At 32.2% G+C, this 25,184-nt stretch overlaps 1 protein-coding gene across 1 annotated transcript; it reads left to right on the forward strand.

The window, feature by feature from the left end:
• Positions 1 to 15,036: 15,036 nt before the first annotated feature.
• On the forward strand, positions 15,037 to 19,452 carry LOC111388285 (galactokinase-like). Its single transcript, XM_023012969.1, has 13 exons — positions 15,037 to 15,407; positions 15,658 to 15,833; positions 16,326 to 16,372; positions 16,539 to 16,633; positions 16,773 to 16,855; positions 17,068 to 17,136; positions 17,378 to 17,563; positions 17,731 to 17,865; positions 18,056 to 18,190; positions 18,425 to 18,495; positions 18,725 to 18,802; positions 18,933 to 19,074; positions 19,162 to 19,452. The coding sequence occupies exons 1-13, from the start codon at positions 15,242 to 15,244 to the stop codon at positions 19,270 to 19,272; spliced, it is 1,494 nt and encodes a 497-aa protein (XP_022868737.1). The 5' UTR covers positions 15,037 to 15,241; the 3' UTR covers positions 19,273 to 19,452.
• The last annotated feature ends 5,732 nt before the right edge of the window (positions 19,453 to 25,184 follow it).

A 25,184-nucleotide genomic window follows, 5' to 3' on the forward strand; every position in this document is an offset into this window, starting at 1 on the left:
GAAATGAGTCAAAGAGGTTAAATATGGTCGAAGTATTATTAAGTATCAACTTTCAGGCGAAAAAACTATGCTTGTGATTTTTAGTCTCTACTTGAGATCTATTTTTGGCATAATAAACATCAGAATTTGAGAAAGTCTATTTCTATCAAAAGTGTATATCTTTGAGCTTTCTTCCCAATTCACTTTGAATCACTTCAATCGAAGATCAGAAGAGAAAGTTATGACCAAAATACTAAAAACTGTTCGGCGGAAAGAATGACATAACCATGCAGTCGCATGGTAGAAACTCCTATGCGGTCGCATAGAGGCATCCCGAGAAATTATTCTCAAATCTTTTTTACTCTATGCTATCGCATAGAAATGTACTATGCGGATCGGAGATCGAATCTGCAGTTTTCTTATTTCGCCGAAACTCTTATGGAAATAAGATTTTTAGGGTCCTATATAAACAAAAATTCGACCAGAACAAAGGGGACGCCATTTTTGGAAGAAAAAGAGAGATTTTGGAGGAGAAAACGAAGAGAGAACAAGAGGAAAACATCACGCCAATTGAAAAATTGATTGAAACTTGATTCGGGTGATGACGTTTCTTCAACTATTTTTGTATTTTCTTCTTTTTAGCATGTTAGGCTAGATTTTTAATGTGCTAGGAGATCGATGTACCCTGTAATTTGATCTTTAATATTCTAGGTTTGGAATTTGGCATTAAGATATATTTCTATTGTTTTGAATGATTTATATGCAATTATTGTTTTCGTAATTAAAGGCTCGTAATTGTGTGACTTTGGGTGATTTATTCTTGCATTCGAGAGAATTGGAATAAGTTCGACATAATATAAATTATCGTAGGGTCCGATAGGGGATAGAAATATACCACTATGCCTTACGTGAAACTTTAAGTGTTCATTAAACCGCATGCATTTTTACATATGTACTTGTCATAAAAATATAGGCCGGTGGTATGTAGAAATATGTTTGATACATCTCGAGAGAGAGTATTTGATAGACTTAGGAACATTGATTCATCACAATTGAAATGTGTTGTCACATTGTGAAACTAGGGTTTCAAAGTAATAATTGCATGGGAAATCGTGATCCTAGTGTGTTTAATTTATTTGATTACAACAAACGTGTGTTCTCAATATTTGATTTCATTCTAGAATGTTAAAAATTATTGTTTTGCATATTTAATTTAAGTCAATTATAAAAATTGCATAATTAGGGTTTTCCTTTCCAAAATTAGGGTTTTAATTAGGTTCACATCCACTTTAGTAATTTAGTTTCGGTTAAGGCGATGATAGGTAAAATTGAACTAATCAATCTCTGTGGGACGATATTCGGACTCATTTAATCCACTTTATTACTTGTTAACGAACCGTACACTTACGGTAGTTTTAAATCGAAAGAAATAATTTTGTGAACAATACTTCATTCTCAAAGGAAAAGATGAAGTATATTGTTGGAGCTACATCTAGGAATGATGATGCTCTAGTATCTCATGGTAATCGATAGAGGGCCAAATCGAAAGTGAACTTTAGCAATGTGTATTGCTTCTATTGCAGAAGGAAAAGACATGTTAGAAAGGATTGCGATAAGTTGCAAGCTAAAGGTAATTTAGCTGCAATTCATAGGAGTCAATCATTGAATTCGGATGAGACCAATATTGTCAAGGATTTTTTTGATGCGGTGATGTGATGTTGACAGTTGTATCTGACATGGAGTCAAAGCCTGACAAGGAGTGGACACTAGATTCAACATGTTCATACAATATGTGTCCCAAACGGGACTTGTTTCAGACATATGAAGCAGTTAAGTAAGGTACAGTTGTCATGGGAAACAACCAGTCTTGTCGGATTGTTGGAATCGGTCGGGTCAGATTAAGGTTACAGGATGGGACAGTCAGAATACTTGATTAGGTTCGACATGTTTGAGACTTTAAGAAGAATCTCATCTCGCTAAGTACTTTGAATTCAAAAGAATATAAATTATCCGGTGGAGGTGGAGCCTTGAAAGTCTGAAGGGGTTTCCAAGTTGTATTGGAGGAAAAGAAGAAGTCCCTCAGTTATAAATCTTGTAGGGGAGCACAAAAATAGTTAAGAGACATCTGGATAGATTTGGTACCATGGTGGACATTCAGTTTGGTATAGCATCTCTTATGACGGGCTCTGGATCGGTTCAGAATATTGCTCAGGAAAGTGTTGGTGATTCCGCTTTGCCACAAATTTCAGCAAATACACTGTATTCATGTGTTAGGGTTGAACTCCTGGAGCATAGTTACAGTGTTGGTGATATCTGTAATGCTTTTGGGATCGTTGAAAGTGACAGTTCTAGCAAGGGGCCTTCTAATCAAGCTTTTAGTATGGTTTCTATTACAGGTTGTGCTTTGACCCAATTTGGTCAATGTTAATTCTTAGTTGGAATTTTGGGAACCCAGGAGTAGGGTTCCGGTGTCGCTTGTGGACGTCGAATAGAGGAAGATATTTTTGTAAGGTGGAGAGTTTTTTTGTTCTAGTTGAAGAGTTCAGTTTATTTCATTGCAGTAGGAAGTATTTTTCCAAGTGGATAATTTTTTTAGCTTTGTTCACTGTAGTAGAATTCGTGTCAATGTGGAGATTGTTAGAATTTAGGTGTAACCCAAATTTCTTGTTGAAATAATTGAAGGGTTGTAATTGAAGTATACATCAAGAGATATTCTAATTGGAATGTCATTGAGGAATCCTATTCAAGTTTAATTGTCAAATTCTAGTTAAAATTTTATTTGGATACTCTATTGGGAGTTGGAATTTGTGTTGGACTTAAAGAGTTCAAAATAAGGAAACTTTTGACATTTTATTTCATCTACGACTCTACTTCTAGGGATTGGATTGTTTCATATAAATACTATGCTCTTTTTCTAGATCTGTGAATCATGTAATGCTAAGTTGTCAATTCTCTCAATATTGTTATTGAATAAAGTATCGATTTCTCTGCTTATCTCCTTTCTTATTCTTTACTTTAATCTTGTTTCTATCGTTGTGATATGATCCCGGGTGCGCCATCAATTTCCAAGAATTCATTAATTGATTGGAGAAGGTCGAGCCAAGTCGAGACTTCGAAGTAGCTAATAAAATTGGTCGCATGTATTCGAGCAACGGAGTCTAAAACCATGAAGTTCACGTGTCAATGAGTAAATTTGATGAAGGGGCCGAAGCCTAATTCAATTAGGATTAGCTTGATAATTGTAGTCGAAGACGGAGCCAAAATCAAAGGTTGTGCGATCGCACAGCTTCCAACCCCTGCGGTCGCATAGGAGCAAACAGGGAATTTTTCGGCAGTATTCAAAACAACCATGCGACCGCACTAAATTGTGCCATGCGGTCATATAGTGCTAAACGGAGGCGAAATCTTTCCTTTCTCGCGAAGTGCTTTAATTGGTTAAATTTCTTATTTTTGGAAACTCCAATATTATTAGGACTCTAGCACACGGTTTTTCCATATTTTAGGAGTTTATTCTTATCTTTAATTATTTTTCTATGTTTCTAGTATAAATAGGATTTTCTTTCATAATTGTAGCACATGACTTTTATTATGAAATTAGAGAATTCTCTCTTAAAGCTTTGCTTCATTTATCTTTGTTGTTGAATGGACAAATCCAAACTTATCAAGACTAATCATCTTGTGGCGTTCAAACCATCGGCTTGAATCATTGAATTGTGTAATCAAAGGGTCTTTCGCGTCATCGTTACCGTTGGGTTTTTTGGTTCATCTTTTATTGGTTCAAATCCACAATCCGGGTGTGATTTCTTCAATCGTGTGATCAAGAGGTCCTTCACAGCTACGTCTTGTTGGGTTCACTATTTTGGGGTCAGATCCATAAATCTTGGTCATATTGACGTTCTTGGAATCCGATTCAATATCCTGTGGGTTCGATTGCAACTTTACTGATCGAGTTCGCATCACGTTGTGGTCATACATATTTCATATTGTGTCATTAATCTCAATTCTTGTAACACCTTTGAGATAACAGAATGGCTATAATTTTCACTAGTTCAAAAATCACTACTTCTTCAACCTCTATCTCAGTTGAGAAACCTCAAAAGAATCAAGAAATTTGCACAGAGAAACTCACACTGTGTTAAATATTATTTTTTATAGAAAATTGTAAAAAATGTCTACTTTACATGGTCATTTGTATAAATATCCAAATTTTGTTCAATGTCCATTTTACTATAATTTAGACCAAAATGCCCTCGTCAGCAATTTTAAATTCCACAGTAAAGACAAAATCATTCATATAATTAAAAAATGTATAGTCAATAATAACTTGACACATAACATATACTACTTATCTAAAAAAGTATCATATCAATTATGTGATAAATGTTCACGTCTCCCTATAAGTGGGTAAATAAAACATTTATGAATTGTAAATGACTATACTTAAAATGTCGTGAACTTTATGAAAAGTAGAGTACTCTTATGTTCGGAACGATATCTCATTCTAGACAAATGAGATGTTAAGTGTCGAGATAAATAGTGTCCAAATGTCGATAGCAACTTTTAAAATGTCAAGAACAACTATTAAACACAACTTATCAACAAAAAAAGATTTCAAAGAAAAAATTACCTTCTACAGAGAATTATGGAAAGCCTAATCAACTTCCAAAGTTGGATGAGATTAAATTTATCGAAATGAAATTATATAATTTTCTTATGAATTGGAAGCATATAGTTGTTTTTCTAATGCTAATAACTTTTCTATTTCATCTTCTTCATTTTTTCCCCCAAAATCATTAGTCAATAACTAGCCCGTGTTTGGTGGCCTTAAAATAAAAAAAATAATAAAATAACTTTGAGTAATATATATATATATATATATATATATATAAATATATATATATATTGGAGAAAGAGTGGTTAAAAAGTAAGGACAAATTTTGAATTTACGTGTAAAATACTTTGTTATGTGAATGTGATTGAAAATAAGTATGAAAAATAAATTACTGTAAAGTAAATTGAATCAAATGAGAGCTTAATAGATAATGAAAGTAAGTGAATCCATTAGATAATATTAGTTAGCATTAATGTGAATTCTCATCGTAGCTAATTGTTCTTATTGAAATTTGAGACAAATTGAAAAAAGAATGTTTTATTTTCATTGAGGGTGTAATAAACAATTTGGTACCAAATTTGACTATTTTTGTAAGAGTTATCAAAATTAAACACTTTTCAATTGACAAGCATAAAATTGGATTTTTTGTAAATTCCCCTATTATTTATTATTACTATCGCAGAGATGGTCACGTCATCAAGCTTGATGGATAGAAAGATGTACTTGCCTTCTCCCATGAAAGGTTTGTTTTTCAATCTTATATATATATATATAAAAGGATTGAACCCCAATCTTGAGGGTCCCTACCGCCCCGCTCTAGAGTTTTGTGAGGGAGGTAAATCGCGGGATGTGCCTCAATAGGCCAGGGAACAAGAACTTTATGTACATGACGCTTACAAAGAGTCAAATTCCATGTCTCAAGAATCGAATCCCCACATTGTGGCTGTCAACTAGGCGTGAGTTAACATCAGTCCCGTCCTTTGCATCACTGGACTATGCCCTAGGGGCAAACCATATATAGATATATACAAAGTTGTCCCTAATCTCTTTATTTTATATGTGCCCACTGAGGTTATTATATATGCTCTGTTTAAGCCACATTCTTTGAAAAAATTTATTCTTAAACAGTGATTTGATATCATTTCGATCATATATTATTCAATAAAATAATATTCCACGTAAATCTAAAATAATTCATCATTTTTTTAATCATACACTTTTCATCAATCTACTATTTTAAAATACATACTTTCAAAATAATGTGGCTCAAACACATTAATAGATTCCTGAGGTTTTACTTTCCAAATATATTTATTTAACGTATGACAAGGCATTGAAAAAACTTCTGGATTTTCTGGGTGATGGATGGTCATTTACGTTGGCAGTTCATGCCCAGTAGGAAAAGATCTTATAATTTTTCGAGATGATTCTACTTAAATTTTAATCATTAATGCTCTTTAGTTATTTATGAAATTTTGGGTATATTGTTAATTTTCATCTTCTCTTTATTCCAGATTTCCCCTTCTTTTAGCTTTCTTGAAGCATGCATACGTGGGTATCAGCTTTTATTAATCAGATCAGAACAGGATAGCTTAATAATTTGCCTCGATCGATTAATATTAATTCCAGCTACATGTTTTATCTAATGTCACACATAAAGATTGAATTTTCAGAATTCCAAACTATAATCTGCAGGTACATGATGGTGATTAGAATTCTAATTTGGATACGTTGGTTCCAGAATCCCTTAAGAAAAGAATTTTATGAGATTCTCAAGAAACAATTAATTTGTACAAGTAGGTTGACAGATGCATCTATCTCTTGATTTGAATTTCACGAATACATCTGTCAACTTATCTGTACAGAACTTATGTACATGTAGCAGAATTATTCAAGAAATTCTTCAAATTAATCAAAAGCAATAATGTTTTAAGTAGCCTGGCCAGCTAATATCTAGAAAATTATTAATCAGCTCACTCTGATAATTTTGAGCTCTTCTTATTTCTATTTACCTAGCTACCGCTGAATTCTTTGGATTATATGGAGGATAAATCACGATTAAAAAGCATGGATCTTCAAACATATGCACAGAATCCATAAATTTGGTCAAGCATTGATGACAATAATCATCAACTTTATTTCCTCAAACTTTTTATTTTAATTTGGAGGACAGGACTCATTTTTTGTAAAAGGTAATAATAATTAACTTATTTGCTTCATAAATCAATATCAAATAATTCAATTTTTATTGTGTTTAAAGACCTTCTGAAAAAGTAATAACTAGTTGTAAGAAAATTTGACTTTGGATCTTAAATTCCTAGGTCTTTTGGGCTAGTACAGCGATGAGAAAGGATGGGGCCGGTAGATGACCGAACGCAAGAGCCCATATGTAAGTTGAGAAGCTTGCCAATTTTTTAGGAGGCGTAGGCTTTTTAATTGGATGGAGATTAGCCCTCGAGAGTTGCACAAAGGCAAAGGAGAGTTTGACTGCACGATCCACTCGTAGAACACTGCAGTTGACTTTGGTGATCCGATGTGCTAGTGAAAGGATCGTCGCTCAATGAAACATTTACTCTAGAGATAACAAATCGATATTATTCAAGAATCATATCGACGAGAATGTTTGGTACCTTGATGTCGGCTCTTCACCACCTCAGTTTCTAATATGTTTCAAGGTTGGGTTGTTCGTCCATTAAAGTGGTACATGAGCTCGGTTCATAATATTCTAAGATAGTTCGTACCATAATTTAAAGAAGTGCAATTAATTAGATGGTGCGTATCAATCATATAGAATTTTCAAAATGTTAAGTTCAACCTATGACAAATGATAAAATTTTGGTATTGGAGATAGAATGAGATTGACGAACGAGTGCAAGGCCAACAGTGGATTCAACTCAAAGTGTGCATAATCAATTGGAAGCTGGAACCCAAGTGCTAAACACAGCCAATAACTAGACGTGTGCTATTGATTATTCTTATTCTAACAACATTTTTGGGGGTGAGAATGCTTCAAATGGTGCTTTCTACTGTTTTTTAAAACGGCTTCAGTTGCTGTGTTGATACTTTCGCTTGCATAAAAGACTGTAGCTGTCTTGCGAGAAATTAAGGTCGTTGAGACAAAACAAACAACCAAATAACCCCCTGTTTGGCCCCCATTGTTTGGAAACAAAAATGGGCAGAATGGATTTTTTTCTTTTCTTTTTTTTTTTTTTTTGAAAAATGAGTGGTAGAAAAAGAAGGAAAAGTTTTTGGTTGAAGTGTAACATTATTTTATGAAAAATTGTTTGGTTGAAAATAGAAGAGAGAGAAAAAAATGTAATAGAATTTGATGTAGTGAGATTCAAACAGGGGCTTGTAGCTAAGTTAGATGAAGAAAGGTTAGGTATTGGATAAATTCCGTTAGTCAAACCACAATAATGCCCTGGGTTAAATCCACCAATGGCTATCATATTTTATACTAAGTGTCACTATGACCATTTAATTTAATTTTTTTTCATCATGGCCATTCAATTTCTTTTCACCATTTTAACTAATTTTTTGAAATGGATAAAATAGTAACTTTTCATTTTATATATAAAATAAAATTTAAAAAATAAAATAAAACTTATTTTAGAAAAATGAAATAATATAAAAGTTTATTTAAAAAAATGATACTTAAAACAATAAAATAAAATAAAATAAAACCTTATTTTAAAAAAATATAAAATAAAATAAACAATTATTTTAAAAATCTAAAAATAAAATAAAAACTTATTTTTGAAAAAGAGTTACTTGAAAATTTAAATAAGATAAAAAATTATTTTTAAAAAAGTTTTTTTAATTTCTTTTATATATATAATGTAAAGTTACCATTTTGCTATTCCTTTTAACATTAGTAAATAGGGTAAAAAAATTTGTGGCCATTGTAAAACAAAATCAAATTGGGCGGCCACATTGACACTAAATATAAAGTTGAGTGTCCATTTATAAATTTAACCCAATAAGAGGCAGTTTCGTAAATTTCACAATGGGGTAAAATATAAATTGTTTAATTCATCAATGACCATTCAAATTCAAGAGAAGCGATAATTAACAAAAGGTTGAAAATAAGAATACGGTAAAAGATAATTAGGGATATAGATAGGATATCGCTATATATAAGCACATCTACTTTTAAAATGATATTTATATTTATATTTTTTATCTTATATATATTTACCTAAATAGACATGTATATAATTAAATAAAAATATATTGTTCTAACATCCAATAATTTTTATTTTCATAAATTCTTTTAAATTTTTTTATAATCTTTTAGAGTTTTTGTTTAACTAAAATTCTAATAATCATAAAATATCATCTTTAACTAAAATCATAATACCCTAATCATATAATACCTTCTTCAACTGAAAAAAATAAAAAATTATTAGAGTTATAATTCTTTCATGATATGAAAAATGGAATCTTATTTTTTATGCTTTTTTTTTTCAAATATTGATTTGACTGATAATAATAGACGAGAAATTTCAAAATAAGTTTCAATTCCTATTCAATTATTCTTACGTTATAAAAGGGAACAAACTTATAATTATCAACTGAAACACAAATAGCCAAAATTATGAGTTTATAAGCCAAAAAGTTAATTAATATATGATTCGAAGATGGATTTGTTTGGTTGAATAAGTAGTACACTCTTGAGAGAATCCTATAAATTCATAAAGAGATTTGCTAATTTTTACAACTAATTATTAAAACATCAACATCACAAAAATAGAAAATAAAAAGTAAGAACCAGATATTAGTGATTTTTGAAATTTTATTAGGAATTTCACACTTTCCTTGCTTTCTCTCAATGCGCTAGGGAGAAGATAAGCAAGGCGGAAAGGAAGAAGGAAGTGGGTTCCCTACTATATTTATAATGAGATGAATATATAAAATTTGTATGGATCTATAATAATTAAATGAATGAATTTAATAAGGATAATATTGGAATTTGACGTTGATGAAAATAGTAATTTTTTAAAATTTCAATATTTTAGTAGGGATATATATATAGCGGGATGCATATATAAAAGCTGTAAATGTAAATATTAAGATGAGCAAATGTTAAGAAAGGGGAATTTCATAAATGTCACTAAAATTGAAAATTCACAAAAAATTCCCATTTGCACCAATTTCTAGTAAAAATGTCACTTTTTTGCTACAAAATATCCATTTTACCCTTTATCACAATTTTTTAGTAGCAATAAATGCTTGATTTAAATGCAATTAATTGTGTGATATGATGATTTGTTTTGTATATTTTAAACATTTAAGATATGATTATTATATGGATAATATGGGTTTTTGTTAAAAAAAAAATAGAGTGAAAAGTTTATAAAAAACACAAAAACCTAAATACACAAACCATACCTTCTTCTTTACCCTCTTCACTTCATCATCAACAAGGGAAAACTATTTGATTGATCATCCATCTCAAAGATGAGTTATTAGAAATTGTTTATATTTTTATCTCATAGTTTACTACTTTAAATGTTTAATACAACATAATCATATTTGTTTGAATCTTTTGAATCTCTTATTCATTGATGTGTTTTAATTTTGATATATTTTTTAAGGGAAAAATACCAACATCTTCTAAAAATATGAAGGATTTCATATGTAATGAAGTATTGAGTTATTTCTTATTTATTTTTGAGAAGATATTATAATATTGTAATTGAGAATTGATTATTACCATTAATATTTTCAATAATTTCTTCCAAAGAACCAAATACATGATTTTCAAGTTTTCGCGAAATTTATGGCAGTTCAATGAATAGTGTCGTTGAAACCGTCAAGTTAGACGTCTGCGGTCGAACTCGACATTTACTAACTGTTGAGATAGACAATTTAACTATCGACTTTGATAATTGAAAACTGTTGAAACCCTTTATTTTCCTTTCTACTATTATAAGAATATAAATATTCGAAAGCTCCAATTTGATGGTATTAAATGTCAACATATGGAATGTGTAATTTTTTTTTTTTAATACACATTTGCAATCCTAATATTTCAAGCATGAATCATCACTTAAGATTCAATGTGTCGCATAGAAGAAAGTTTGTTCAACCCCTAATGTAATACAAGTTTTTTAAACAACCGCTTGATGTCATTGTTGACGTGTATGTCTAATGTTCCCCTACTACGTTGTACATTATCAAATTATATGATCATTTTGTTATCATTATCGTTTGCAACCATTATTGTTCTTTATGTTGTCATTATCTAACTCTACTACTGTTGATAATAATTCAACTACACCATTTAAAAACTGCTATTACAATCTACTAAAAAATCCCCACCAAATACTTTCTTCGTAAGTTGTAAATAGTGGACTCAATTGAAGCATAAACGATAAATATCACTAATGTTAAATCGTATTACTATGGAGAAAAGGAGGAAGACAATTACAAAATTGGATTGAATTATTTATTACAATATTAGAGGTGTAGTGCTTTTTTTTTTTTTTTTTTTTGAATAAGCAACTTACCATTTTCGTTATCTTTATTCCCTTTTATCATATTTATAACTTATTGATTTCACTGGAGCGCACATATCTTGCATAAAGGTATTTTCAACTTAGGGTGTTTCCCAATACATTCTCAACTTATATTATTATCTTCAACTTACATCTTCATTATCATTCCCACATCATTTACAGACAGGTAAATACATGTTCAACTTCCCAAGTAAAATATAAATCCATAGACAACATATTGCATGACAGACTGACGGTTCATCTATTGTTCTCGACATATTGTTTCTACCATTCTCGACACTTAGTCCGAAGTACACAAAAAAACTACACGCAAGAGACATGCTCATGCAGAAATTTTGGTAAATACATTACCAAATTCATCCCTAAAAAGATAGACTATACATAACTTATTACACAACTATATTTTATTAATGCCCACTTCATTCGTGATCGACATTTGAACCTTCTCCCTCGTCATCAAAATATGAATCTTAAATTATGAATACCATTTTTCATAAAGTTTCATTTTGTGCTGATAGTTCAATTGTCAGTCACGACAAATTGTATGAATAATTTTTGACAATTCATTGCAAATGAGTAATGTACACTGAAAATTTTAATGTAATGGGGATACAGACCATTATGTACATACATTATCACGTGAATCCCTAATAGAAATTAGAAACCATAAATATAGTTGACGTATAAGCATAAATAGTTGCAAAATTAACAAATTCAACTATGTTACCATTGAATTTCACATAGAAGCACACAACGTTTAAGTGACGATTACAACTAAGAGCATGTTTGATAGGGATTAAAAGTCAATTAAAATCAATTTTTTTACCGTAATTTCACTATTTCAGCTGTCATTTTTTAATTCTTCTCTCACAGGTAGGACCAACTTTATCTCTAACGGTTAAAAAATTAATTAGCAAAATTCCTACTAAACAAGTCCTAACTAAAATATTTGGAAAAAGTTACACAAAAGTATTATCAAGATATGTTTTCATGCAATAGTCCGGCCCTAAGCACTTAGTTTGTCCCTAAAAAGCACTGTTGTTCCGCTTGGAAATCTCTAACTTATGAATAAGGATTTGTCCCTTCTAATGTCATGTTTAAGTGTGAAATAAACACATCCAAAAGTACTATAACGTCATTAATGACTTAAAACAGCAGTTATGTTATCCTTGAGAGAATGTGGCTATTTCCCTAGTCAACGTCTACAATGTATCTAATATGTTACTTGATTTAACTTTGGTTTACTTTTTATCTACTCCTCCCGTGAATGGAGTCCTAGTTGATGCAGCAGGTACTCGAACACGTGTTAATCGTTGCACATTTGCGTTAGCGTCATCGTCACCTTGAACGGGCATAGTTGATGCCAATGATACATGAGTGTGTATTCCTTTGCAAAAGTGGTTTGCGTCGTATTAGTTACCAAAATTTAATAATGGAAGGGTCAAGTTATGGCAAACATGATAAGTGTTATATTCATAGTTTCAAATAGCACCACTTTTTATATACTCAACCATAAGTTTTACATGTAAAACGCAAAGACATTTTCGCGAATAAAAATAGAATTATCCAACAGTTAAAACGACATTCAAATAACCTTGAATAATCATATAAAGACACACTTAACCAAGCTTATGTGTGCATGTTGACCAGAATATACTCAGTTCAATCTTAGCTCATTTCACAAACTCAATTAAATTCAAACTCAATTTGTCCAATAATGACCAATAACCATTATTTACATGAAAGAAAAGTAAAAAACATAACTATAAGAAATAAATTCATAGATAATTTATATAAACTATAATGTTAATATTTTCGTAGAACTAGAAAAATAGACAACAAAAATCGAAAAAAATGAGGCAAATTGTACCAATTCAGGACAAAAAAATTGTGAAGAATAAAAAAAACAAATACCCCTAATTTGAAAAATCAGAAGAGAAGCAAGCAACAAATGCAAAAGGAAAGAAAAAAGAAAATATCAAGAGATTAATGGTGATCTTTGTCGACGGTGGACATATTAATAGTCTTTTGGCTTCAAGCCTGGACAAAAATGGAAGATTTTAGCATCGCTAGGTGCCTTGAGTGAGAGGAAATGAGAGAGAAAATTGAGCCATTTAGGTTTAAGGAATGAGAGAAAGAATTTGAGGATTTTTACCTTTTTAGTGTGTGTGTGTGTGTACACATCGGATTTGATCTCCTAAAACTAAGCACCGTAATTAGGTGGCACACTACAATAGGTGGTGTAATTAATTTTAAAACTAATCATTGTCTTGCAACACTTATTGTAATGTGCCACGTCACTCGGTGTATATATATAAGTAGTGAAGTGAGAGCATTTAATGTGATGTTTTAAATTTTTTTGTACTATTTTTTCATAAGTAGTGAAGTGAGAGCATTGGATGTGATGTTTTAAAGTTTTTTGTACTATTTTTTCATATAGCAAATCAGTTTTTAATGAAGGACATGTAGAGTATTTGAATTATCTGGAGGGGTAAAAATGTTCAAAATTGACAATCTTGTAAAGACTTTAAAAAAATAATACTTTCGAAAAGGTAATTAGTACAAAACGTCCCTACATTTCATGCTATTGTGGAAAACGTCCATATCTTTCATTTTTTTGGCATTTTTGCCCTATTTCCACCTTTCTTGGCGTTGAACATCATTTTTACAAATTTTGGACAATTTTACCCTTCATTCAAATAAAACAAAAAGAAAAGAAAGGAAACAACAAATAACTAATTGCAACCACAGTCCCCAATTTTTAAAAATTACAAATTAATCATGAATATATACAAAATTTTCAACATAGGTGCCAACAAACATGGAACCTTTACTAAAATTTTCAGCCAATCTATGCAGTAGTCTGATCTTAGAAGCCTCATAAGAGAGCATTTGAAGCTCTGATATCCCATCCATGGCCATCAGGTTACTGAAGTTTGCTATAGAAAGAGAAGAGAAAAGCCTTAGACAGGAAAAAGAATTGGCTGAAAGTAAAAAAATAACGATGTAATTCGGCATCTGCAACTTCCAATGGGTACATATATAAATACATATAAGCAAAAGGGAACCTGTAAAGGAGAGGGCCTTAAATGAGTATTTTTCCCTGTGAATGAATTTCTTGAAAGAAAAAGCAGAGGGTTTTAACTGGAACACAACTCCGATATGCCATATCCCCTTTCAATAACTTGAACAAATTTGATTATTTTGTTGAGGGCTTCATCATATTTGTGACACTATAAATAAAGATTTGTACTTATTATTGTGATGGTTAATAATGGAGGCTCCTTCAGAGTAGAGATACTGCTCAGTGAAGAAAAAAAAATGGTGATAAAATTTCAACATAGTTCATTTCTTGAGCTTCAAAAGAAGAACATGAAATTTCGTGGCTAATTTTACTAAAGTAGCAGGGAATTTCGAGTTCTTTTTTGGAGAATTCAACAAAAAGCTTGAAGGCTCAATGGAAAGCAAATGGCCTTTGAAGAAGAGATCATCAGATGGAGATAAAATTACGTTATGATCCTTAAGGAAATTAGGTTCCATGGTTGGCACCTATTTTGTAAATTTTGTATATATTTGTGATTGATTTGTAATTTTTTTTAAAAATTGGTAGCTGTTGTTACAATTAGTTATTTGTTATTTCCTTTCTTTTCTTTTTGTTTGATTAGAATGGAGGGTATAATTGTCCAAAATTGGTGAAAATGACGTTCAGCATCAAGAAATGTGAAAATATGGACAAAAATATTAAAAAATGAAAGGTATGAACGCTTTCTACAATAGACATGAAATGTAAGAACATTTTGTGCCAATTATCCCCTTGAAAATGCAAAATCAAAAATTGACTATCTTGATAATTTACACGTTAATAAATAAAAACAGTAGGATCATTCAAAATCCAAAATTCTGGATAATCAAGAATATGTAGGATTTGATCGTCACTTCACCCTCCTAACAGCAATTTTATCGTCCGGATCTTTTTCATTGCTTTTGTTAAACAAACTATCAGACAAACTGATCATAAATAACACATACTTTTCCACTCTAATCCCAATAAACCTAACTCCAACTCCCTCCCACAAACTCCATTTTCACTCCCACTTATATCAACACACTGTAAGGAAAGAAGAAATCAATGGCGACTAAACACGAGGACTTACCAGTACCCATTTTCACTTCTCTTGAACCCGTTTACGGAACCGGCTCCCAGCTAGAAGAATCGGAACTTCGATTAACCCACTTGAAGTCAAAGTTCATTGAGTTCTTCACCCACCCTCCCGATATCTACGCCCGATCTCCAGGTCCTTTTTTGCTTCCTTACATTACATACACGTTTATGTTTATGTATCTACTGATCTAAGCCTGGCTAAAGCTGTAAACTTTATTAACTATGTATACTTTTGGGGCTGATTTCACTATCTTGTTGCTTTGATAAAAGTTGGTAATTTATGTTTTTCTGGACATTCGATCTGAGACTGAGAGGCAGGGAGATAATGTACTTCGGTTTTGGACGTCTGTGAATTGAATTATTGTTTTGGGGTGTTTGTGTAGGGAGGGTGAATTTGATAGGGGAGCACATAGACTATGAAGGATATTCAGTGTTGCCAATGGCTATCAGGCAAGATACCATCATAGCAATACGGAAAAACGACACCAAGATGCTTAAGATTGCAAATGTGAATAGTGAGAAGTACTCTTTGTGTACTTACCCTGCTGATCCTGAACAGGTGTGCTTAATCCTATATTTAACGCTTATCTTTCTCTACTGCTTGAAAATAGAATCATGTGTTGTAGTTGACTTCAATGACTTCGTTTTTGAAATAGGAGAGTCCTGTCATAATTTTGGGATTTTATTTTCGGTTTTCTATTTTAACTAACAAATTCGTGATGCTACAAAGTTCAATACATATTTTTTGTTGAGAGATCCTGGATTATATGCTGCTTATTCTACCCAATTTGAAACTAAAGACCATATCAGAAATGGGAGTTTCTTGTATATGATTTATATGAGCATTACTTTAATTGATAAATATTTAGTTCGGAAAAGATCCAAAATGCAGTACAGAAAAGCCTTTTGTTCTGTTACCAGAAATAATACTCCATTTAGTAAAGTTATGTAGATCACATGGGGCTAAGTTAATGCATGTTACTTATACCTTTCTCCTCTAATCTATTACCACATGTTAAATTTGCTCACTATTTTCTTTTTTATTTGCTAGGAAATTGATTTAAAGAATCATAGATGGGGTCACTACTTCATTTGTGGGTAAGAAATTTGATTTGGCATTGCAGTCATTTTCTTCTACACTTATTGATCATGGTTGTTGACAGACCATCAGTTGTCCTCTTCACGGCTAAGAATAATTTAGTGCAGAGCTACATACATGGCTATTCTTCTTCCACTGGCAAGACTAGTTATTTTTATCTTGCAGGTACAAAGGTCTCTATGAGTATGCCAAATCTAAGGGAATAGATGTCGGTGAACCAATCGGACTTGATGTTGTTGTTGATGGCATAATTCCAACTGGTGTGTTACTTATCCAGCTTAATGCATATATAGGATTGAAAGTCGGCAATCACCTATGCAACATATTGTTGAATAGAGAGTGTAACGTTGGTTGATAGTATTCTTTGAGAATTGGATCATGCTCTTTTTCCTCATTTAGGATCTGGACTATCCAGCTCTACTGCATTTGTTTGCTCTTCGACAATTGCTATAATGGCCACATTGGATATGACCTTTCCTAAGGTATTGTGACCATTTGTTCGTTTGGTGATTTGTTTCCATAAATCAGATCAGAAGTGCCTGCATGACATAAAAGTATTGGCTTCTGTGTTTTTGCTTCTTTAGAAAAGAAGCAGAGGATAGAAAAGCAGTCAAGATCACTTTGTCCAATTCAGGAGTTAAGTTGTTAGGTCTTTGTCCCGTCTAACTTTTTTTTGTTTATTTTTACTTTTCAGAAAGAACTTGCTCAAGTTACATGTGAATGCGAAAGACACATTGGCACCCAATCTGGTGGAATGGATCAGGTAAGTTATCTTCTTTCTAAAAAAAATAAATCCTGAATAAAATGTCCAGGACATCTGCACAAAGCCCGAGAGAACTGTAAGGATGAAATTGTTTCTATGCTAGCTAAAATAATTCCTGTGAAAGCTTTGTTATATAACTTGTGATTCTCTAGTATTATATTTCTAATGTGATGAAGTTCTTTCTATTTAAATGCTCTACATTAATCTGCATAACTTACCATTTTATTCCTATATTTGACAGGCAATCTCGGTTATGGCTCAATCTGGGTTTGCAGCTCTCATTGATTTCAATCCTATTCGTGCAACTGAAGTGCAACTCCCTGCTGGTGGGACTTTTGTTATAGCTCATTCATTGGCTGAATCTCAGAAAGCCGTTACTGCTGCAACAAATTACAATAACAGGGTTGTTGAATGCCGTTTAGCTTCTGTAAGTTCTTTGTTTTGGCAGCTGCATGTTTGCTATCAGATGAATCGATTTCTGTGTGAGACAGTTGCGTGTTTTAGTGCTATAGTAATCTTGTGTTCGATATGGAATAATGCATCCTTTTGTTTTCTACATATCTCTGTGAAATACTGATTGTTAAGTTGTTACAGATTTTGCTAGGTATAAAACTTGGAATGAAACCTCAGGAGGCTGTAGCTGGAGTCAAGACACTTTCAGATGTTGAAGAATTGTGTGTATCTTTCGCGGGTACTCGTGGGTCTTCTGATACTGTCCTTGCTGTCAAGGTACCTGTTCTTTTGTTTTTCATCTTCTTTTGGTGGGGGAAGTCTCTATCTTCGCATCACTCTTGAAGTTACTAGTTATTATCTTTCTGAGAGTTATGATGCTTATTTACCTGGGTTCTCTAATGTCTTGTGAATATTCTCACATGTCTGTGATCATTAGGAGTAATGGTTTTGTTTTATGTTGCAAAAGGAATTTTTGAATGAGGAACCATATTGTGCTGAAGATATTGAGAAAATAACTGAAGAAAAACTGAAAGTGGTCTTTGCGAATTCCCCTTCTTCCTTGGATGTGCTGAGAGCTGCAAAACATTTTAAGTTGCACCAGGTAATTTTCTATTTGTTTAAAGATTTTGCAGTTGTGGTGTCTATGACGAATCAGCTATTGAAGTTATGTTTGCCAGAATAACCCATAAAAATGGGAACCCTGTTCATCAACTTGGAAAGTTGGTTGTTGCTACCAATGTGACTGTATTTCCCGGATACCCCTTTGGGTGAATGAACTAATTGTTTTACTAGCCTAATAAGATTTTATGTAATTTTATTCTAAATGCATTTTCAGAGAGCTGCCCATGTCTACTCTGAAGCCAAGCGTGTACACGCTTTCAAAGATACTGTATCATCAGAATTGAGGTGAGCCAGAGATTTATTTCCATGTGTACCGCAATTGTTTATAATTTATGCATTTGAGACATTTTTGTCCACATATATTTCACATTTCAACAAACCTTGAGCACGTAGCCCTGAAACTCTGACCTCTTAAGATTCTGATTTTGTGCTTTCTAACATTGAAGCTGAAAACTAGATTAATTTGACCCTTTAAACTATGAAGCCAGTAACTTGTAAGGACTTGTTATTGCAGTGAAGAAAAGATGCTGAAGAAGCTTGGTGACCTTATGAACGATAGCCACTATAGCTGCAGTGTATTATATGAATGCAGGTACAAATCCAGCTTCTTAATTTTCTTCATTCCTCTTCCCTATGGTCATAAAAGAAAATTTTTGTTTGCACTGAAATATTTATTCCAAAGTTGATTACACTTCTACTCGTGTCACTTGTATATTAATTAGCTGTCCGGAGTTAGAAGAGCTTGTGAAGATATGTCGTGATAATGGTGCTTTTGGAGCAAGGCTTACAGGAGCTGGATGGGGTGGTTGTGCTGTTGCCTTGGTGAAGGAAAGCATCGTTCCTCAATTTATCCTTAATCTTAAGGTTAGCATTTCTGTCTCCTTAGTGGTAGATTACAGCAATTAGGATGCTAGGCCTTGAGTATTAATGTTGTTCTTTTACTGGTGGCAGGAGCAATTTTATCGATCAAGAATTGACAGGGGGGTTATCAGTAAGAATGATCTTGGTCTCTACATTTTTGCATCCAAACCATCAAGTGGTGCTGCCATTATCAAATTTTAACTGCTGCCTACTAGATGAGCTGCTTTATGTATAGTAAAAAGGGTTGGTTTTTACTTGCAAAGGATTATTATTTGTATGTCGAGTCTCTCCAAGAATAAAGATGGTTGTGTTTGAACTGCTTATAAAGGTTTGAAAGATTTTGTTCTTCATCAACTGTTAATTAAAGTTGCTGCAATGAAAGTTTATTTTATTGCACCAGTGTGGCAACTTGGTTTTTCTTAATAGCAAAAAAAAAAAAAAAACAACCATTTCTTCTGGTATTAAGCCAGTACATATAGAATAAAACTAAGAGACTAAACTTGTATTCGTTTATGCTCAATATACCAACCTCATTGCAATTTATGCTTAACAACTCGTACTAAAAAGGCAGGTCATTGCATTCTGGTTTGTAGGATCCACGCTCGTTTAATATTGTAAATAAATAATCTGCTTACAAAGAGCACCACTGTGAACATTGAATTACACTTCATTGCTGCACTGATCTTCCAATGTTGACAGTCGTCATGGTACTGAGGCTCACTAATTTTTACTGAAATGATCAACAACTTCTAACAACAATGAATAACTCATAGCCTTTACTAATATTGCTCCCATACTTTATCTAACAAAATATTTGTAATATTTTCTCCAGGCTGACAATCACAGAATAAGTAAAACTTCACAAATCAAAATACAAGTATAGCACCTCACTGATCTAGCATGAGTACATATCAATCAGAACAGCATAACCATTTCTTCTGTCACTCAGGATTCTTCAGATGATATGGACGAAATTGTAGGCAAATCTTTTCTGTGTCAAGGAAAGGTGGGAACTACTTTCAAATGAAAAAGGAAAAACAAGTCAGATAATCTTTGCAAAACATGTTCAAAAATAGAACTTTGTCCCTGATTCCCCATTGCTGCCGAGAGAGAGAAAGAGGGGGAGAGAGAGAGAGAGAGAGAGAGAGTCAGTTGAACACACATCAATAACATGAAGTTCCGTTTAACAGCACCCCATCTGGTCAATAATTGGTTTTGATTGTGAGACCAACTGAATTTACAAAATGAAAGTAGCATTATGTTCCCAAGCACCTTGTGCCATTATGTTAGCTAACAGGCAGAAGGCCTGCTTGAAAATGATAAAATTTTATCTGACTTAAAGGGTAAAAAGATTGATGGGTAACATCCTTTGGATTTGAAGTCCTACTAAAGCACGCAGAAAGGCCAATGAAAGGGGAATAAAAATAATAAATAAAAAATGTGTTCATAGTCCTAATATAGATAAATACAAAATAAGGATACGTCCAAAAGAGCACGAAAGACTGCAAGAAGCAAAAATAATTATGATTAGATATCTTGCCAACAGAAACTAACACATTGATGCATTTTGAAACATATGCACATCATGAATATGCCATTGGGACAAATATTCCTTTAACAATCTACACGAAGACAAGGTAAAAAATTGATACAAAAATGAAGGCAACAGTTGGTTTGACTTGTAGAGAACCACTATACACTACAAAACTCTAAAAATTTGGATGTATGGAGGGAGGGGGAACCTAATCTATATGCACCTACTTACTACAAAAACAGTGATCAAGGAGAGAATTTATCTACCAACTCACTAAGGTGCTTTACAACGGTATATCACTAGTGTTGTAACAACTTCGGGATTTTTTTTCCATTCTTGTATTGATCTGTTAAAGTGATTGACAAATACTTGAATATATTTAGTTAGTAACTAACTTAAATTTTAATAACACCATTTTTTCTTTTGTTGCATATATGATAAGAGATTTAAATTTCTAATTGGTGGTGGGGGAACTTATACGAGGTGTTTCATCTTCCTTCATGACTTGTACTGTGTTTCTCAATGGGGATAATTTTTCAAACCCACAGAGTAAGCCCCTGTTTAGGCTCTATTATTTTCAAAATTCATTTTCAATCCCACATTCTGTCATAAAATAATATTACATATAAACCCAAAACATTTTCTTATCTTTTAATCACATATTCTCCAAAAAAATCATTATGCCAAAATACATTTCCTCCCAAAATCACATTAAAATGGAACCCAAACAGGGGCTAAATATATAAACTAGGGCATTAATGAGTGAAGGATACCTAAGCTTAATTCAAGATAGTCCCACAACCCCAAACAAGCTGCCCAATAAAATTGGTCTTATACCTTTCATAACAGGACAAAATATTAAATTACATTGAGACAAAACTAGATTCTAATTAGACGAATAACATTATAACATAAGTGGACTTCACCGTTCTAAGATCAATGCTCTTGAATGTTAATCTTTTTTTATGGCGGTGTTGTTGTCGATTTTATTCCACAAGTGGACGGATCGTAACAAGTAGTAAAGTGGACCTTTTGAGTTCGGATTATCGTTCCCACATGGACTATACTTTAACACTCAATTTATTATTCCTAACTTCTATTCAATAAAAAAAAATGATTAAATGTGATATTTAAATCTAACAACTAAAATTATCGTGAAGGCAACATAAAATGAGTGAGAATTCAATTGATAAATGGAGATTAGGGCGGATTAAATTCACCTATTAGTCACCTTTACTTCTAATATCGAGATTCATAAAATTAAAGTAGTGTTAGGTTGAATTCTTCTATTGTATTCAATTTACCCCTCTGGAGTTCTCGTTGATCCTATTTAATTAGTTCAATTCCATATCTTTATGCAAATTAACTTTAATTAAACGAAATACCAGTTCTAAAAATTTCTATAGGACCTCAGCAATTAATATAGATATCTCTACACGTTATATTAATTTATTGGTTTTAATATGTGATCTAAACAAGAATCCGCATCTCTACGTAATTATTGTTCACAAAATCATTGAATAATTGGTCAGAAAATTCAAAACATTAAAAACATAATTAAAATCTACACGTAAAATATAAAAGAATAAGAATCTTAAATAAAAGAAATAAAGGTCCCAAATATGTTACATTGTTCGCTCTAAAATTAAATTTCGTTACGCATATTAATGAAAGAAAAACAAAAAATTGGAAATTGACGGAACATGATTAATTTCCAATTTTGCTCCAATCATCCAATGCCTTTCCCTCGTCAATAGCAAGTGCTTTTTCTGTCTCTTAGTTACTGGAAGCCGAAATTATTCCTCCTTACAACTAGCCAAAGAGTGTAAAATATATATAGTATTGCTGCTTCCTCCGTTTCTTCTTCCTGTATGTGTTTGTACGTGCATATCAAAATAGTGGTTGCCTCAATATCTTTTTTTTTTTTTAACTTCCTGGGCGCGTCTGCAATTTATATTTAAAGAACCTAAAGCTCCTCAAATTCTAAGTTCTTTTCTCTATTTATATTAACCTAGTAGCCACAATTGTTGACTAAAAAAAAAAAAAAAAAAATTTCCTCTTTCTCTCTCCCTTTTTCCTTCTCTCTCTGTTTATCATTTTTTATTTTCACATTTTGTGAAGAATTTTGTTTATGGTTTCTCCACACGCATCATGTCATTAACATTAAAAAAATGATAATAACTTTAGTATATACAAACTGCTGGGAGCAAAAAAATAATAATATAAAAAAATAAAGTAGCCACAAATTTTGTCAAAAAAAAAAAAAAAAAAAATCTCCTCTCTCTCTCTCTCTCTCTCTCTCTCTCTACGTGTATATATCATAAATAAATCTCTAATAGTCACCAAATTTGTCTAAAAAGGACTCTAGCTTTTTATGCTGCCTGCAGCCCTTTTATTTCACTTTATGAAGGATTTTAGTTCATGCATGCATGTAGATGTCCAATCAACCAACAATTTAAGCTATTATTACTTAAATTATTCTTCAAGTCCTCCGTCTTTCAAGATAATGCTATTCAATCCTTGAGCCCTTTTATTCTTGCGAGCCATTTCTTCTTTGATTCAATTTAAGTCCGTCACTTTCCAAAATATAGAATTTGATCTCCAAATTCTTCAATTTTCGATTCATGGTCCAGATCAACTTTTGAATTGTTACAACTTGGTCTCAAACTTTTGCATTTTGCCCTTTTTTGCTTCATTCCTTCAATTCATTTTCCTTCATAAAATTTCACCTACTAAACATAAAAGACAAAAATTTAGGATATTATTTGTCAAAAGAACCATCAAATATCGCTATTTAAGATACCGAATAAGTGTATAAAATACAGTTATCAAATACCCCCAAATTTAAACATTTGTTTGTCCTCAAACAAAACTATAAACTAAATAATAATATACAGACAATCATGCAAAAATATTTGGATGAACAATCTAGCTTCTCACCTCAGAATTCAAGATTTAGTGTTTACTCTATAAACATGTTTCAAAATCACGATATAAAACTAATATCCACTCTTCCAATGTAAAATCGACGTGTGTGTGTGAAAAATTAAGTAGACATTAATGACACAAGTTATTCCAATTCCCAACCCTTAATGGTCATATATGTCCTTTCATCATTCGTAAGATTCACACACCCCAAAACTTATTCTTTTTCACTCTTTCCCAGTGTGTAATCTAAGTCTGAATATTTCATTACTATCATCACCCTATCGAGTTTAGGTGAACGATACTAGTTACAAGTGAACACTTCAGTGAATAGGGATTCTCCAATTATTTGGTTGCTTCGACCTCCAAAACTCAACTAGCTAATTATCTTGTATCAAAAGTCGAATCCCCCCAAATAAGTGTTAGGGCTTAACCAAGGTATTTAGTGCTTTTGCTCTTTTCATGCACTTTCTTTTCCTGATTTTCACAAGTTTTTTATTTTTATTTTTATTCTCTCTATTAAGTTTTCTAGATGACTCATGTAGCATGCTTTAGGTCGATGACTCCCAAATCAGATGACTTTAGGGCATCAGGTTTTAAACACCTTTATAGGCTTACTAACCTGAGCAAAAAAGGCTTCGAAGAGAACGAAATTTTTTTTCAAGTGCAACTTCATCCTTGATTGCTTTCTAAATGACCTTTGAAACGAGCTTTAGGTCGATAACCCCAAGTCAGACGACTTTAGGGCACCAGGTTTTAAAATAACCTTACATGTTTAATTACACGAGTCATAAAGACTTCAAAAAGAAGTTTAAAATTTTAAATGTATATGCATTGATTAGTGCAATGCCCTTTATCGCACTTATTCAAACAAATCGACCTCTAACTTAAGACTTTCGTCGAGTTTTATCATGTTAATCTATGACAATCCACACATAAGTTTCCACACATGGAATCCACATTCACATCCGCATCTTCCTACAACTATAAAGTCACCCGCAAACTGTGCTAAATTTGGTCTAAGGATAGATAATTTAATATGGTTTAGGTAAAGCATCTATGTCCAACTAGACCAATCTATCAAATGCAAGGAACAACTCATTTAATCACAATGTCAAACTCGACTCTAGTGTGCTTGTAATATCAAGTTTTGCAAAGTTGAGTTTCAATTAGTCTAGCATATATCCTATCCACCGTTCATAAATCAACACCAAATCTCAAATTAAATCATCCTTATCTGCCAGACTGTCTAACCCACATAAGCACACAACTGAACAAAAGAATTTTTTTTTTTTAATTTTAAAATTTTTTGCTTTCCTTTTCGTTTTTTAACAAACACACAAACATAAAAACATAAAAAAAGCAAAAACTAAAAGTTTTTTCACCCCCAAACTTAAAACTGACATTGTCCTCAATGTCATAAAGCATAAATAAGCACATAAAGGGGGTAGGGAAGAAAAAAGAAGAAGGTACTCCCAAAATTTTTCTGTTGAATGTGTGAGGCACTATGTGTGACGGCTGGATGATATTCTTTACCATACTTTCCTCGGATCTATGTTGGTTTGAGTGTTCCTCGATGTCATGTTCATGAAAAATCAAATTTGACAAATAAAATACAGGGAACAAGGGTTATTTAGCTCAAATAATCAAAATA

Source organism: Olea europaea, unplaced genomic scaffold (assembly GCF_002742605.1).
Source record: "Olea europaea var. sylvestris unplaced genomic scaffold, O_europaea_v1 scaffold481, whole genome shotgun sequence".
NCBI lineage: Eukaryota > Viridiplantae > Streptophyta > Magnoliopsida > Lamiales > Oleaceae > Olea > Olea europaea.